The sequence below is a fragment of the Megascapheus bottae genome, chromosome 17 (assembly GCF_031878675.1).
Source record: "Megascapheus bottae isolate mThoBot1 chromosome 17, mThoBot2.hap1, whole genome shotgun sequence".
NCBI lineage: Eukaryota > Metazoa > Chordata > Mammalia > Rodentia > Geomyidae > Megascapheus > Megascapheus bottae.
The window spans coordinates 26,945,451-26,960,434 of NC_143525.1; the positions used below are offsets into that span (position 1 = coordinate 26,945,451).

Consider the following 14,984-nt stretch of genomic DNA (forward strand, 5'->3'; position numbering starts at 1 on the left):
AGAAGGGAACTGGAATGTAAACTGTAATTGACCCATAGCTGTGGCATGACTTCTGGGGCACCCGAGGGCTCAGCAATAGAAGTTGCCATCCAAGGGCAAGGAATGAAAATTGCCAAGATTCGATTCAGTGTTTAGGGTTTCCTAATCTGTAGTAGTTATTGTTCATCCAGAAAAGGCCAAAGTAGGGGTGGAAACTAGCAGCACCTTTTTCTACAACTTGAGATTGTTTTGTGTCTTTGGAGAAAAATCCTTCCCTGTGGCTTTCCAGCAGCCATTTATTAATCCAGGGTAATGCTCTTCCCACCCTACCCTATCCCTCAGTGTACCACAGCAGTTTTCCTTGATTGGGGGTGGGGGAGGTGAGGGTGGATAAAAGATACTTTGCTGACCACGAATTGTTAGCATGACTCTAAGGCCCGTGTGCCTGGTTTCTCTCTCACTCACCAATTTTCAGTTTGCTTTTTATTTCAGAGGACTTCAACTGTGGTTTGTTCTTGTTGCCAAAGGAGCTTCAGGCATGCACCACTGTTTAGGATCCAGTGGCCACATTTGGCAAGCAGTGGTTTGAATGACCTCTCCTTAGGAGCCCTAGGTCACTAGCTGGATTTCTGCCTCCCTCCATTACAGGCTCTTCCTGTATTGGGAGTGGCAGTTGGCCAGGGCATTATATTTCCACAGGCCTGAAAACATACAGACCCTGATGAGTAGAGGCTTGTAAAAGGGAAAAGAACACTAGTACAGGAAAGGCAGAAACAAATGATTGGGGCCCTAGGTCTTGAGAATCATGAAGAGGAAATTTGGGATCTTTAGGTGGAGTAGTTAGTTTGATAACATCTAAGAAGACCACAGCAGAGCTGTCATAGTTTCTCCTCCCCTTCCATGCCCTACTTTTTCCTTTTCCTTTCCTTTTTAACACAAGGTCTCACTAGTAACCTAGACTAGTCTAACTTGGGATCCTCCTACTTCAAACTCAAGTTCTGAGATTGCAGGTGTATACTATCATGCAAGTTCTTATAACTGATTTCTTGAAGTGAATCATTAAGAATCTCAGTAGTTTCATGGGATTCTTTTATAGACTATAGTATTCTTTCCTTTTCTTTTTCTTTTTCTCTTTTGTTGTCAGTCCTGGGATTTGAACTCAGGGCTAGGTGTTCTACCACTCAAACCATACCCTCAACCATTCTTTTTTTTTAATCTGCTCTCAGAAATTTTAATAGCTATGAAAATACAGTGCAAGCCAGGCACTGGTGGCTTATGCCTATAATCCTGCCTGGCATGTACGAAGACTTCTATTCCTCTGTATCACATACATAGAAAAAGCTGGAAGTGGTGCTGTGGCTCAGGTGGTACAGCTCTAGCCTTGAGAAAGCCCAAGGACAGTGTTTAGGCCTGGGTTAAAGTTCCAAGACTGGTGCACGCACGCACGCACACACACACACACACACACACACACACACAAGGTTGGTTTTAGCTGGGTGTGGTAGCTAGTTATCCTAGCTACTCAGGAAGCTGAGATCTGAGGATTGTGTTTCAAAGCCAGCTGGAGCACTAAAGACAGTGTGACTCTTATCTCCAGTTAATCATGAGAAAAGGGGAAATCGCACTGTGGCCCAAAGAGTAGGGCAGTAGCCTTGAGCTGAAGAGCTCAGGGACAGTGCCTAGGCCCAGACTTCAAATCCTATGACAAAGAAAGGAAGGGAGGGAGGGAGGGAGGAAGGGAGGAAAAGAAAAGAAAAGAAAGAGGGAGGGAGGGAAGAAGGAAGGAAGGAAGGTAGGAAGGTAGGTAGGTAGATAGGTAGGTAGGAAGGGCCAGAAATAGCATTGTGGCTCAAGTGGTAGAGTGCTAGCCTTGGGCAAAAGGAGCCCAGGGACAGCACCTAGGTCCAGAGTTCAAGCTCTAGGACTGGTAAAAAACAAAAACAAAAAAAACTATATCCCGGGGCCGGGAGTTTGGCCTAGTGGTAGAGTGCCTGTCTAGCATGCACAAAGACCTGGGTTCAATTCCTTGGTACCACATACATAGGAAAAAGCTGGAAATGGTGCTGAGGCTCAAGGGGTAGAGCTCTGGCCTTGAGAAAATCCAAGGACAGTGCTCAGGCCCTGAGCTCAAGCCCAGGACTGGCAAAAAACAAAAACAAAAACAAAAAAAACAACTATATCCCAAAAGAAAAGTAATGTTTTTGTAGAGCTCAGAGACAACACCCAGGGCCAGAGTTCAAGCCCCACAACTTACCAAAAAAAAAAAAAAAAGGTAATGCTTTAATTTTTAAGAGGAAAAAAGGGGCAATATAACTATTAGATTTACCCTAGTCACCCCTCAACACACCATATGAACAGCCTCCTACTTGTTCATTTAGTGTCTGTTTCTTATAAAAATACACAGGAATGGGAAGAATCCTAGACTATATATGCATTTGCTGTTATATTTTGATTTGACTTCCAACCCCTAGCCCTTTTCTTGCTTTTGTTATTTCTAGATAAAGTATTATGTTTGCCTAGGATTAGACTTAGACTATGATCCTTCTATCTATGCCTCTTGCATAGCGGGGATTACAGGCATATAACACCATACCCAGCACAGCTTAGAATGTAGTTTTAATATCAGAGTTTGAGAGCTAAGGAAGTGTTCTAGCTTAAAGGGAATTTCTTTACTATTATAAAAAAACTTTTAATGAGAAACTTGTCATCTTGAATCTAGTTAGTGCCAGGGTTAGGAAATAGAATACCAAAGCATAATAATAACACATAGTGCTTATCCCAAGAATTGAATTGTTTTCATCTCTGAACCCTGAACACTTTGTTTTTCTTAAATCTATACAAAATGGTATAATACCAGGAAGGTTTATGAAAGTAAGAAAGAAGTGTCCTCGGCATTAGTTGTTTACATATGGGGGATGAGTATGTAGATAGTTACTGTACTCTTGGGAATGTTCTTCACTAATAGGCTCCCTGTATCTGCAGGATGGAGACATTCCCTGCAGTGGCTGAGAAGGTTCTCAAGGAGTTCCAGGTATTGCTGCAGCATAGCCCATCTCCTATTGGAAGTACCCGTATGCTGCAGCTTATGACCATCAACATGTTTGCAGTACATAACTCACAGTTGAAAGGTAAGGACCATCTAGTTATTTCATCTAGAAAGAGATCAGTCTAGCTTCTGTACCATATCATCTCCTCTGTGCCACAAACATACACTACCCTCCCTGCCACTGACTCTAAAAATCCGTAAGACCATCAAGTGCTTGGGTAGGGTGGAAGGAAGAAATCGTGGTTATAGAGCTTCATTTGCAAACCAGGAGATAAATTCGCACATCTGGCCATGCTAAAGGCAGTATCAAGTCTTCTTGGAAGCTACAGAACTAGAGCCTCTCCCTAGGGAGAGGCATTGCTGAAATGTTTCACTGCAGAGACCATACACTTGGCAAAGACTGGGAATGGCTGTTTCTGGACTCATGTACCCTGTTTGTTCAATATGGAAAAGTCTAGCTCCCTATGGGATATCCCTTGTGGGAGTCTGCCAAAGAATAAGAACGGAGAATTGATGAGCTTTGGTGACTCAAATCTGGAAGCAAAAAAAACCCACCAGGCTCAGAATTTGGCTAGTGTACTGGCATGCATTCTGAAATCCTTTCTTGAACACTGTGTGTGTGTGTGTGTGTGTGTGTGTGTGTGTGTGTGTGTGTGTGTGTGTGTGTGTGAGAGAGAGAGAGAGAGAGAGAGAGAGCGTGACAGAGAGACAGAGACACAGAGAGAGAGACAGAGACACAGAGAGACAGAGAGACAAAGACAGAATGTGTATGTATTTGATAGGGTAGCGGAGTTGGAGGAGAACAGAAGGAGGGCATATTGGCAGAGGGTTTTTTTTTTTTTTTTTTGGTTGTTTTGTTTGTGGGCCTATGAGCTATGGTTTGAACTCAGCCTTGCATTTACTTCATTTACTTAGCTTGATTGGCTGGTATTCTACCACTTGAGCTATACCTCCCTGCATTTTGCTGGTCATTTTGGAGATAGTCTAGGGAGTTTTCTGTGTAGCCTGCCTTAAATTGTGATCTTCCAAATTTCAGTCTCCCAAGTAGCTAGAATTTTTTTTTTTTTGCCAGTCCTGAGCTTGAGCTCAGGGCCTGAGCACTGTCCTTGGACAGTGGCTCTACCACTTAAGCCTCAGTGCCACTTCCGGCTTTTTTCTATGTATGTGGTGCCGTGGAGTCGAACCCGGGCCTTTGTGCATGCTAGGCAAGCACTCTACCACTAGGCAAAACTCCCGGCCCCAAGTAGCTAGAATTTTAAATGTGAACCTTCACACTAGTCTCAGATCTGATATTTCTGGGTTGATTACTACTGACTATTATTATACCTTTTCTTGGAGCTTTCTCTAACCCTGAAGTTTATTTCTCTTTTTGTTTGTACTTGGGGGAGGGAGTAATGCTGAACTTTTAGTGGTGAGAAATTTCTTCCATGTTGAATGGATGTACTGCATTTTCCCTGGAAACAGGATTCCTCCAAGGATTTGTATAGGTAGGCTCTTAGCTACTTGGGCTTTCAGTCACTTTTGAATCCTAGAGGACCACCTCTTCTCAATCTGCCTACTATAGTATTTAGAATTCCAAGAGAAGGAAAAAATGCAGAGGCTTAGGAGCCTTTTTGAACTTGCCTGATTATTCTTAGGACTATTAATTATGAGGCTGTGAGGAGGAATGGGGTTTCTGTGGGACAGTGCTGATTTTCAAGAAGGAGAAAACAATGTATGTTTCTTGTTGAGGCTGTGAAGCTGAAAGAAAAAGAGTCTGCTACCAAGAAGGAACATTACTGGAGTCTGGAAGTAGGGTCTCCAGATCTTCCCTTTTACTCATTTTTTCCCCTTCTACTGAAATAACCACTTTTTTTTTTTTTTTTGCCAGTCCTGGGCTTGAGCTCAGGGCCTGAGCACTGTCCTTGGACTTTCTCAAGGCTAGAGCTCTACCACTTGAGCCTCAGCACCACTTCCTGCTTTTTTCTATGTATGTGGTACCAAGGAATCGAACCCAGGTCTTCATGCATGCTCGGCAAGCACTCTACCAAACTACTGGGCCAAACTCCTGGCCCATGAAATAACCACTTTTGAATTAGCAGCCTATGATAAAGTTACAACACATTATTAACATCAAAAGACCTATGGTTTTTGTAGATGTGAAGGTAAAGGCCTCTGCCTATGAAGCATCTGTTTTTGGCAGATTTTGTCCATAGAAAGGAATACCTTGGTCATTTCTAGACTGCCTTTTTTAAAAAAAAGTAAAATAAAAATTTTGTTTTGGGGCCAGGAGTGTGGCCTAGTGGTAGAGTGTTCACCTAACATGCATGAATGCCTGGGTTCAATTCCTCAGTACCACATACATAGAAAAAGCTGAAAATGGGGCTGAGAGTTTGGCCTAGTGGTGAGTGCTTGCCTAGCATGCAAGAAGACCCAGGTTCAATTCCTCGGTACCACATACATAGAAAAAAAAAAGCTGGAAGTGGTTCAAGTGGTAGAGCTGTAGCCTTGAGAAAGTTCAAGGACAGTGCTCAGGCCCTGAGCTCAAGCCCAGAACTGGCAAAAAAAGAAAGAAAGAAAGAAAGAAAGAAAGAAAGAAAGAAAGAAAGAAAGAAAGAAAGAAAGAAAGCTGAAAATGGTGCTGTGGCTCAAGTGGCAGAGTACTAACCTTGAGCAAAAAGTATTCAAGGACAGTGCTCAAACCCTGACTGAGTTCAAGCCCCAGGACTGGCAAAAAAATTCATTTTTTGGGGTTTTGTTGTTGTTGTTATGTTATTTTGTATTTTTTTGTGTGTTGGTGCTGGCGTTTGAACTCAAGTTTTCTAGTTTGCTAGGCTGATACTCTACTGCTAAACCATGCCTCTAGCACCTTGGACTTTTCATAGGCCACCAGTGAATTTTCTTGTAGCTGTTAAGTACAGCTTAAAAAATATATAAAAGTGGAAGTAGAGTAAGTACAAAGAAAGAGGGAAATATATGGTTCCATTTGAAGCCAGGTATTTTTTACATGGTTCGTTTTAACAAATACCCTTTAGCCAGGAATGACATATAAAAGTCTGTCCTTGTGACTCCTCATTACTGACGGTGATCCAACTCTCACCTCTGCGACACAAGAGGAGCCTGAGCTGGGGTGATTGGTCGCAGGCTCAAGGGTAGTTTGGGGAAAAACAGCCCAGGCCACAGGATATAACACTCAGCTAGGACACAGAGCTCTGTGGATGTGCTGCCAAGTACCCGGTGTGCAGCTGAGGCGGCTGTCCAGACCCCACTGTGTGGGCTGCCATTGGGAGAGGGGTGAGCAGAGCACTCAGCAGGGCTGGTTGGTGGGAAGATGCACTTTTCCATTTCCCAGCACATGAGTCATCTTCTCTGGGCCCCTGTGCTGTGCTTGCACGGACAGTGGCAAGAAGGGGGTGTTGTGGCTGAGTAGCTGCATCTGTGCTGGGGGTGGAGAGGGAAGAGGGTTGGGGAGAGGGTAAAGATTTAAATCCTTCACTAATCAGCAGCAGTTTGAATCACATTTTTATGAGTAAGGAAGTGATAAATCAGCCCTGCATGTTCAGCCCCCAAGTGCCGTCAGCTGGTGCCCTTCTAAAGGTTTCTTTCCTCCAGTCTGCATGCTGTCAGAGTCGCCACCCAGCCACAGGTCCCTGGCTGTCTGAAACCAGGAAGCACAAGGTCTGATGATGCCTGGCCCTCCCAGGTGCTTGGGGTCTGTGGTGATTTGGCAGTCACTGCAAGTTATAGAACATCTGGGCCATCATTTTTCTTTCCATTCTGTCTTGGATGTGTCCTTCTGGGTGGGTGTTTATGTATGTCAGTTCCTGGACTCTGTGGAGGAGAGCATTCCATCCTGAAGCAGAAGTGATCTTGTGGCCCACAAAGCAGTCCAGATCCTCTCAATCTGTTCCTGAGTCTTCCCCAAGATGTGGGGTCAAAAGTATGATTTGGAGAACAACAGAAAAGCCCTTACTTAAAAAAGCATGTCCTTTGCTTATGCCTCTGATCATGAATCATTCATTTTTGTGCTCCAAAGCTGCCTTTGTAATAGCAACCTTCTTTTCACAATATTAGAAGCCCAGGGTAGAAATCTTACTATCATTAACACTTCAGGGTGATTATTTTTCAGGTATGTTTTCTTCGTGGATATGGAGCTGTTTAAAAGCTTTGGATGCTGCAGAAGACAAAATGGAGGAAAGCTGAGACAGTGGGGAATGACATTTTTTTTCTAGGTTAGGCTTTTCCCCTGAAGGTGAAAGCTGGGAGGTTAAATTGACCTCTCTGCCATCAAGATTTAGCCCCCTCTTCTCACCCATGGCGGGAATATATGTGAGCTCTCCGTCATATTTAACCATTACCTTAAAACTCACGGGGATAGGACTGTGGGAAGATTTTTATTTCTTCCTATCATGTGGCCCTTATGCAAAATCTTACTTTAGTGAGACTACAGGGAGTCTAGACTCTTAATACTTTACGTGAGGTGGTTGGAGACAAATACATTTGAGGGATTGGATAAGGGATGTTTGAGAGCCCTGGCATAGTGCCTGGTATTTATTAGGCATGTAGTATTGTTGAATGCATGGATGACGAAGGTCATAGCTCTAAGAAAGCTGTGTCCCTTACCTGGCCTATATCCAAACTAGTGGTGAGATAGGTGGTTCCCAGAGTGATGTCACAATTGGTAATCTCTCAGTGTCATTCTGAGCCTGAAGGGAGAAAAGGCTTTCTCCACATGCCTCAGTATTTAATAGTGCGGTAGTCATCTGATTAGCTGATTTGAGGAGAGGGTGAACTGTTGATCTCTACCACAAGCACTCAAAGAATTTTAATTTTTTAAAAATTCTGTAATTTAAGGAAACAAATCTAAGTTCTTGAACATGAATAATTGAAGCAACATTTATGGTAGGGCATCACTGAAACCCCTTTGCATACCCCATCTGTGCCCAATTTATTCCAGCCTGACCAGCCTGCCTCACCCCTGCCCTTCTTCTCTTCCTTTCGTTCTCCCCTCTTCGTCTTCTTTAAAAACGTGTTTTATAATATTTGGAATCAAAACCATTTCAGGCACACACTGTTTTATTTTACTCTATTATTGGATTATATTTCCTATAAATCATTGGATGTTACTCGTTGGCCACTGCTGGAATAACTTCCCTTTTCTTGCCCTGGCCTCTTCTTTTTCCTGTTCTACCAGGTTCATAGAATGTTTCCATTTCAGCTTTGCTGAAAAGCCCTGATAGCAGCAAGAGGGCACCCAAGAGACACTTCATTGTGTACTACTGATATTGCTTGCTTTGAGAGAACTTTTGGGAGCCAGAATTAAGGTAGAGGGAGACTGGCTTTTCTTTCGTGATCATTTATGCTTGATGTTGTTTTTTAATTTTTGTCTTTTGCAAGGCAGTGTCTTGCTGTGTAGCCTGGGCTGGCCTTGAACTGGTTATCTATCTCCTGAGTGCAAGGATTACAGATGTGCCACCTTGCTTGACTTACACCTGTTTTTATAGTGTCAGTAGCGCTGAAGTACAGGAGAGAATGCCATCTGTGTACCTTCAGAGAGATGGAAAACTATAGCCATTTATATAGGACTTACAGAGCTTTTAACTCACTGTTAGATATGCATGTTGATACTAATTGAGAAGTTTACTTCACAACCAGAATTTGGCTTGTAGCATTCAACCTTGGAAATTTTAGGAAAAGCAGTTTTCCCCCTGTATTGATTCATATCTGACTTTGTCTTACTGAATCAAAGTGTATAAAATGCTTAATCCTCTGCATTTCAGAATAGTTGTACAGGAAATCCACCTTCATGAGGAGTTAGGCTTGAGTTTCGCTGTGTAAACTCTCCCTCTCATTCCTATGTCTGGAGTGCTAGAAGTTACTGGGCTCTTTATCCTCAAGGATCTACTAGTAGATTGCTCTAGGTAAGCAGTGCTACCTGACTTGCAGTTTCAGGACTCTTAAGGTAAGAATAAATTAATAGGGAGAAGGCCAGTGTGACTAGCAAATTTTGTGAAAAATAGTCAAAGGTCAGACTAGGTTAGACTTTGGAAAGCAAGCCAGAGAAAGCTACATTCTTTTTTTCTTTCTTTTGCTAGTCTAGGGGCTTGAACTTAGGGCATAGGCACTGTCCCTGAGCCTCTTTGTGCACAAGGCTGGCACTCTACCATTTGAGCCACAGTGCCACTTCTGGCTTTTTCTGAGTAGTAGATTGGAGATAAGAGTTTCATGGATTTTCCTGCCTGGGTTGGCTTTGAACCACAATCCTCAGATCTCAGCCTCTTGAATAGCTAGGATTACAGCTGTGAGCCCAGCTAAGGATACATTCTTAAACTTTGTACTCTGTGTCTAACTATCAGTAACTATCAGTCAGTTATTTAGTACAGGCTTCTTCTTTTAGCAGTTTAACTGTGGATCTAGCGGTACAGTTCCTTGCAAAAGAGAAAATAAATAAAAATAAAGAACATGTGAAGGGGGGATCTACTTATCTTTCCAACTCTGAATTCTAAGAATCACCTATTACGTTTTAGGTTGAGAAAGAAGAAACAGTTGTAAAAAGATAAAGAAGACCCAGTTATAACAATCAAATTAGCATAAAAGTATATCAGCTGAAGGAATAATTTTTTTTTGCCTCAAGATAATATGTCTTGGTGTCTATGGTCAGTTTGGTGTGTAATGTAATATCCCATTGTCCAATGGTTAGTGCGAACTATACCTGTTGCCATTTTTTTTTTGTCAGTTGTGGGGCTTAAACTTTGGACCTGGGCACTGTCCCAGAGCTCTTCAGCTCCAGGCTGTTCCTGGGCCTAGGCATTGTCCCTGAGCTCTTCAGCTCAAGGGGACCACCCTACCTCTTGAGTCACATCACCATTTCTGGTTTTCTAGTGGTTAGAGATAAGAATCTCATGGTCTTTTGTGCCCGGTCTTTTGTGCCCTGGCTGGCTTTGAGGTCTTTCTTGCCCAGGCTGGGCTGGCTTTGAATGGTGATCCTCAGATCTCAGTCTCCTGAGTAGCTAGGATTACAGGCGTGAGCCACCACGCCCGCCTCTGTTGCCATTTTTTTGCTTCTCAATTTGATTTATTTTTCTATCCAGATGACTTAACTCTGAAGTAGAGATGTTTATGAGAATTTTGGCAGCAGGATTTTCACTTATCTTTTCCATGCTTTTAAAAGAAACTTTTCTTTACCTGTAATCCTAGTTACTCAAAAGGCTGAGATCTGAGGATCACCATTTGAAGCCAGCCCAGGCAGGAAAATCCAAAAGAACCTTATCTCAAATTAATCACAAAAAGCCAAATGTAGAGCTGTGGCTCATATGGTAGCCTTGAGCACAAAAGCACGGAGACAGCACCCAGACTCAGAGTTCAAGCCCCAGGACTGGGGGGGAAAAAAAAAAAAGAAGAAATCTTTCCTGAGGAGTAAATTATAAATGTCTGTCTTCACGGTATTGAGAGCTGTACAGAAGCCACAGGCCAGATACTCACTAAGTGTTAAATATGTGAAATAATTGTAATTTTCAGAGATATGATACAATTGTGATAATACATGTTATATACAGTTACTGTATTCACGTTTTCATTTTATTTTCCTGTTATTCCTTAGACAGACTGGACAGATATTTGACGTCTTACTTCATAAATAAGAATAGTATCAGAAAAGTTACATCACTTAAGCAAGATTATATAGCTAGTAAAATACACCCAGGTCTCAAGTATTCAGCCTTTTTCATCAGAAGATATAAAAATGTCTCTGGACAGCTAGACAGTACAAGAATTTTTCTCCTAATCTGAGTACTCTGCTATTCTTTGGTGAGAAAAAGTAATCCAATGACTCAGTTCTTTGAATAGAAGAGGATCAGAAATAAAAGTGAGAATGCTGGAGGAAATCAGAATTCTCCTAAGGGGATGGGGACTCAGAGGCAAGGGGCATGTGTAATAAGCTGGTTTGAGCAAATTAAGTCCTTCTGTGGTTCATGTTTGGTATTGCATATATAGAGAAAATTATTCATGATCAGTTCATCAAAAAGTGTTAACTTTCTCTTGGAATTATGCTAATTATGCTACATATATAATGTATATTACTTATTTTTAAAATTTATTTTGGTGCTTGTTCTGTGCTTGAACTCAGGGCCTGGGCACTGTCCCTTACCTTTTTTGTTTAAGGCTGGTATTCTGTCACTTGGGCCAAGCTTTTTGCTTGTTAATTAGAGAAGCTTTTCTACCAGGACTGGCTTTGACCCATACTCCTCACCTCTCAGCTAGGTTGACAGGTGTGGGCCACCAGCTCAAGTTGGTTTTTTTGTTTTTTTTTTTTCATTGGTTGTGGGCTTGAACTCAGGGCCTGGATGCTGTCCCTGAACTATCGTGCTCAAGGCTAGTGCTCTACCACTTTGAGCCACAACTCCACCTCCAGTTTTCTGGTGGTTAGGTGGAGATAAGAATCTCACAGACGGGGCCGGGAGTTTGGCCTAGTGGTTAAAGTGCTTGCCTAGCATGCATGAAGACCCAGGTTCGATTCCTCGTACCACATACATAGAAAAAAGCCGGAAGTGGTGCTGAGGCTCAAGTGGTAGAGCTCTAGCCTTGAGAAAAAGTCCAAGGACAGTGCTCAGGCCCTGAGCTCAAGCCCAGGACTGGCAAAAAAAAAAAGAATCTCACAGACTTTGCTGCCCAAGTTGGCTTTGAACTGGGATCTTCAGATCTCAGCCTCCTGAGTAGGTAGGATTATAGGTGTGCCACCAATACCCAACTCAAGTACTTTTAAAATTGTTTGTTTTTTAAATAATTTTTATTGTTATTATGTAGGTGATATACAGAGGGATTTTAGTTATATAAGTAAAAGAAAGAGTACATTTCTTTTTGGATAGTGTCAGCTCTTCCCTTGTATCATTTTTTCCTTCCCATCCTCACCTACAAGTTGTATAGTTGATTTTCAACATGTTGACTTTAAAAAAAATTTTTGATTGTTTTTGTGCTAATCCTGGGGTTTGAACTCAGGACTAGGCACTGTTTTAGAGCTTTTTTTCTTAAGGCTAGTGCTAGTTGTAGATTTGCTTGATCATAGGGTCAGTGTATGCTTAATTTCATAAGAGCCAGGCACTGGTGTCACATACCTATAATTCCAGCTTTGTAGGCCGCTGAGACCTAAAAGATGAGGGTTGTAGCCAGCCTGGTTAAAAAAGTCAGAGGCCTGGGCCGGGAGTTTGGCCTAGTGGTTAAAGTGCTTGCCTAGCATGCATGAAGACCCGGGTTCGATTCCTCGGTACCACATACATAGCAAAAAGCCGGAAGTGGTGCTGAGGCTCAAGTGGTAGAGCTCTAGCCTTGAGAAAGTCCAAGGACAGTGCTCAGGCCCTGAGCTCAAGCCCAGGACTGGCAAAAAAAAAAAAAAAAAAGTCAGAGGCCATTTCCAATTAACCAGCAAAATGCCGATCTAGAGGTGTAACTTAAGTGATAGAGTGCCACATGTGAGCAAAAAAACTGAATGAAATTAAGCCTGAGTTTAAGGACCCCCCCTACCTCCACACACACATTTTATAAGAAATTGCTAAACTGTTTCCGAAGTGGTTACACCACATTTGCCAGCAGTGTGAGAGTTTCACTTTTTTTGTATCCTGGTGAATATTTATTATTTGTGCTTTTATTTTAATTATTCTAGTGGAGTCGTGTGCAATGCTTTTTCATTTGAGTCTTAATTTCTGCTTCTCTAATGAATGACTTTTTTTTGGTGGTGGGGGGATAATACTAAGGTATGATCTTAGAGCTTTGAACTCCCTTGCCAATCTCTTTATCACTTGAGTATCACACAACACTGCACCTTTTTGCTTTTGTTATTTGTTATATGTCCTCCGTGCTCCTATTTATGCTTCCCACATAGCTAAGATGACAGATCTAGACCACTACATCTAGCTATTGTAATGAACTCTCACAGTTTTTGGCTGGGCTTGCCTCAAACCTTGATCCTTCTGATTTCTGCTTCCCCTGCAATTAGGATTACAAAAATGTGCCAGAAGTGCCTGGCTACTACTGATAGGGAGACCCACCACCTGACCCACCCCTATCCCCATCCTTACGCCTGCCTTCCCTGCTTACATTATAGGCATGTATCGCCTACCATTCCTCATACCTCGCTTAAGACAAATTTTTACTTTTTAATTAGTTTGGTATCATTGTCATTATTTTGAAAGTAAGGGTTTATGTAGATTTATGTATTTAGTTACTTTTTTTCTTTTTTTTTTTTTTTTGCATTTCAGATTGTTCTTAACTAGTGCTTTTTCTTTTTTTTTTCAATCCTGGAGCTTTAACTCAGGGCCTGGGCACTGTCCCTGAGCTTCTTTTGCTCAAGGCTAGTACTCTACCATTTGAGTCATAGCGCCACTTCTGACTTTTTCTGTATATGTGGTACTAAGGAATCAACCCCAGAATTTCATGCATGCTAGGAAAGCACTCTACCTCTAGGTCACATTCCCAGCCCCTTGTTGCTTTCGTTATACTTAAGGCATATTCTTTTTTATTTATTTAGGGAAGGTATGTGTGTGTCTATGTTCTGATACTGTTGCTTAAAATCAGTGCTTTGGGGGCCGGGAGTTTGGCCTAGTGGTAGAGTGGCTCAGGGTAGAACACTAGCCTTGAGGAAAGTCCAAGGACAGTGCTCAAGCCCTGAACTCAAGCCCAGGACTGGCAAAAAAAAAAAAAAAAATCAGTGCTTTACACTCTTGCTTGTTTTTTGAGGGGGGGGCGGAGGGGTTGTTGTTTTTTTCTTTTTTTCTTTTTTCTTTTGCTTAAGACATCCTCTTAAAGCATAGCTTCATTTCCAGGTTTGGGATGGTTTATTGGAGATAGGAGTCAAACAGATTTGTCTGCCCATAATGTCCTGGAATAGCAGTCCTCAGAACTCAGCTTTCTGAGAAGCTAGGGTTATAGATATGAGCCACAAGCACCCAGTTTGTGAAATTCTCTTGATGACAAACTTTTCTGTCTTATGTTTATCTGAAAAGCTTTATTTTACCCTTTTCCCCCTAAAGACTATATTTACTAATAATGGAATTGTAGGTTTGTGAGTTCCCCACACCTCCCAGCCAGCCCATTCATGTTATTTGACTGTATTTGGACTTCCACTGTTGCTGAGTAAGGGCAGCTGTCTGTACCTCTAATTGTTTTCCTTTAAAAGTAATCTATCTTCTCTCTCTGGATGCTTTCCAGTTTTTGGTTTTTTGATTTTTTTTAACTTTGATGTTCTGCAGTTTTAGTGATTTGTCTAAGGTTTGAATTTATTTTTTTCATATAGGGTAATTATTGAGCTACACGTGTCTGGGTTTTTTTCGTCAGTTTTGGAAAATTCTTAGTGTTTACTTTTCAAATATCACTTCTCCCTATACTTTCTTTTTTCCTCTGTGTCTCTGATTAGACATAATTTGTTTTTGTTTCTTGTTTATTTTTTGTGTGTGTCAGTTCTGGAGCCTGAATTCAGAGTCTAGGTGTTGTCCCTGAGCTTCTTTTTTTGCTCAAGGGTAGTGTTCCACCACTTGAACCACAGTACCACTTTTGACTTTTCCTGAGTTGTATTTTGGAGATAAGAGTCTCATAGACGGTGGGGATAGGGTAATTGGGACCAAGACATGTGAAAGGGTATCAATGTATGTGAATTAATGCACCTTCTATCTGGCAATTATCATGTAACCCTTCTATTAATTACAATAAAAAATATATGGAGAAAAAAAAGAGTCTCATAGACTTCCCTGACCAGGCTGGCATTGACCTTGGTTCTCACATCTCAACCTCCTGAGAGTAGCTAGGATTACAGGTATGAGCCACCAGTGCCTGGCATGTCCTTTGTTTTTGATGTTGCTTAAATGTCTGTTTTACTTTTCTGACACTTTTCTGCATTTTAGGTCATATCTTTAGCTCTCTCCAGTTTATTGAATCTTCTCTTAACTATATTTAATCTATTATTAAATATGCCCCTTTGAGTTGTAAACTTTAA

General features: G+C 41.8%; 1 protein-coding gene across 4 annotated transcripts in view; it reads left to right on the plus strand.

The window, feature by feature from the left end:
* Smg6 (SMG6 nonsense mediated mRNA decay factor) overlaps nucleotides 1-14,984 on the plus strand; it is a 240,791-nt gene that overhangs the window by 71,618 nt on the left and 154,189 nt on the right. For all 4 annotated transcript variants that reach the window (XM_090350422.1, XM_090350424.1, XM_090350425.1 and 1 more), the window contains exon 10: nucleotides 2,962-3,107. In XM_090350422.1, the coding sequence (XP_090206548.1) occupies nucleotides 2,962-3,107 (146 nt within the window). The remainder of the gene's footprint in view (nucleotides 1-2,961; nucleotides 3,108-14,984) is intronic.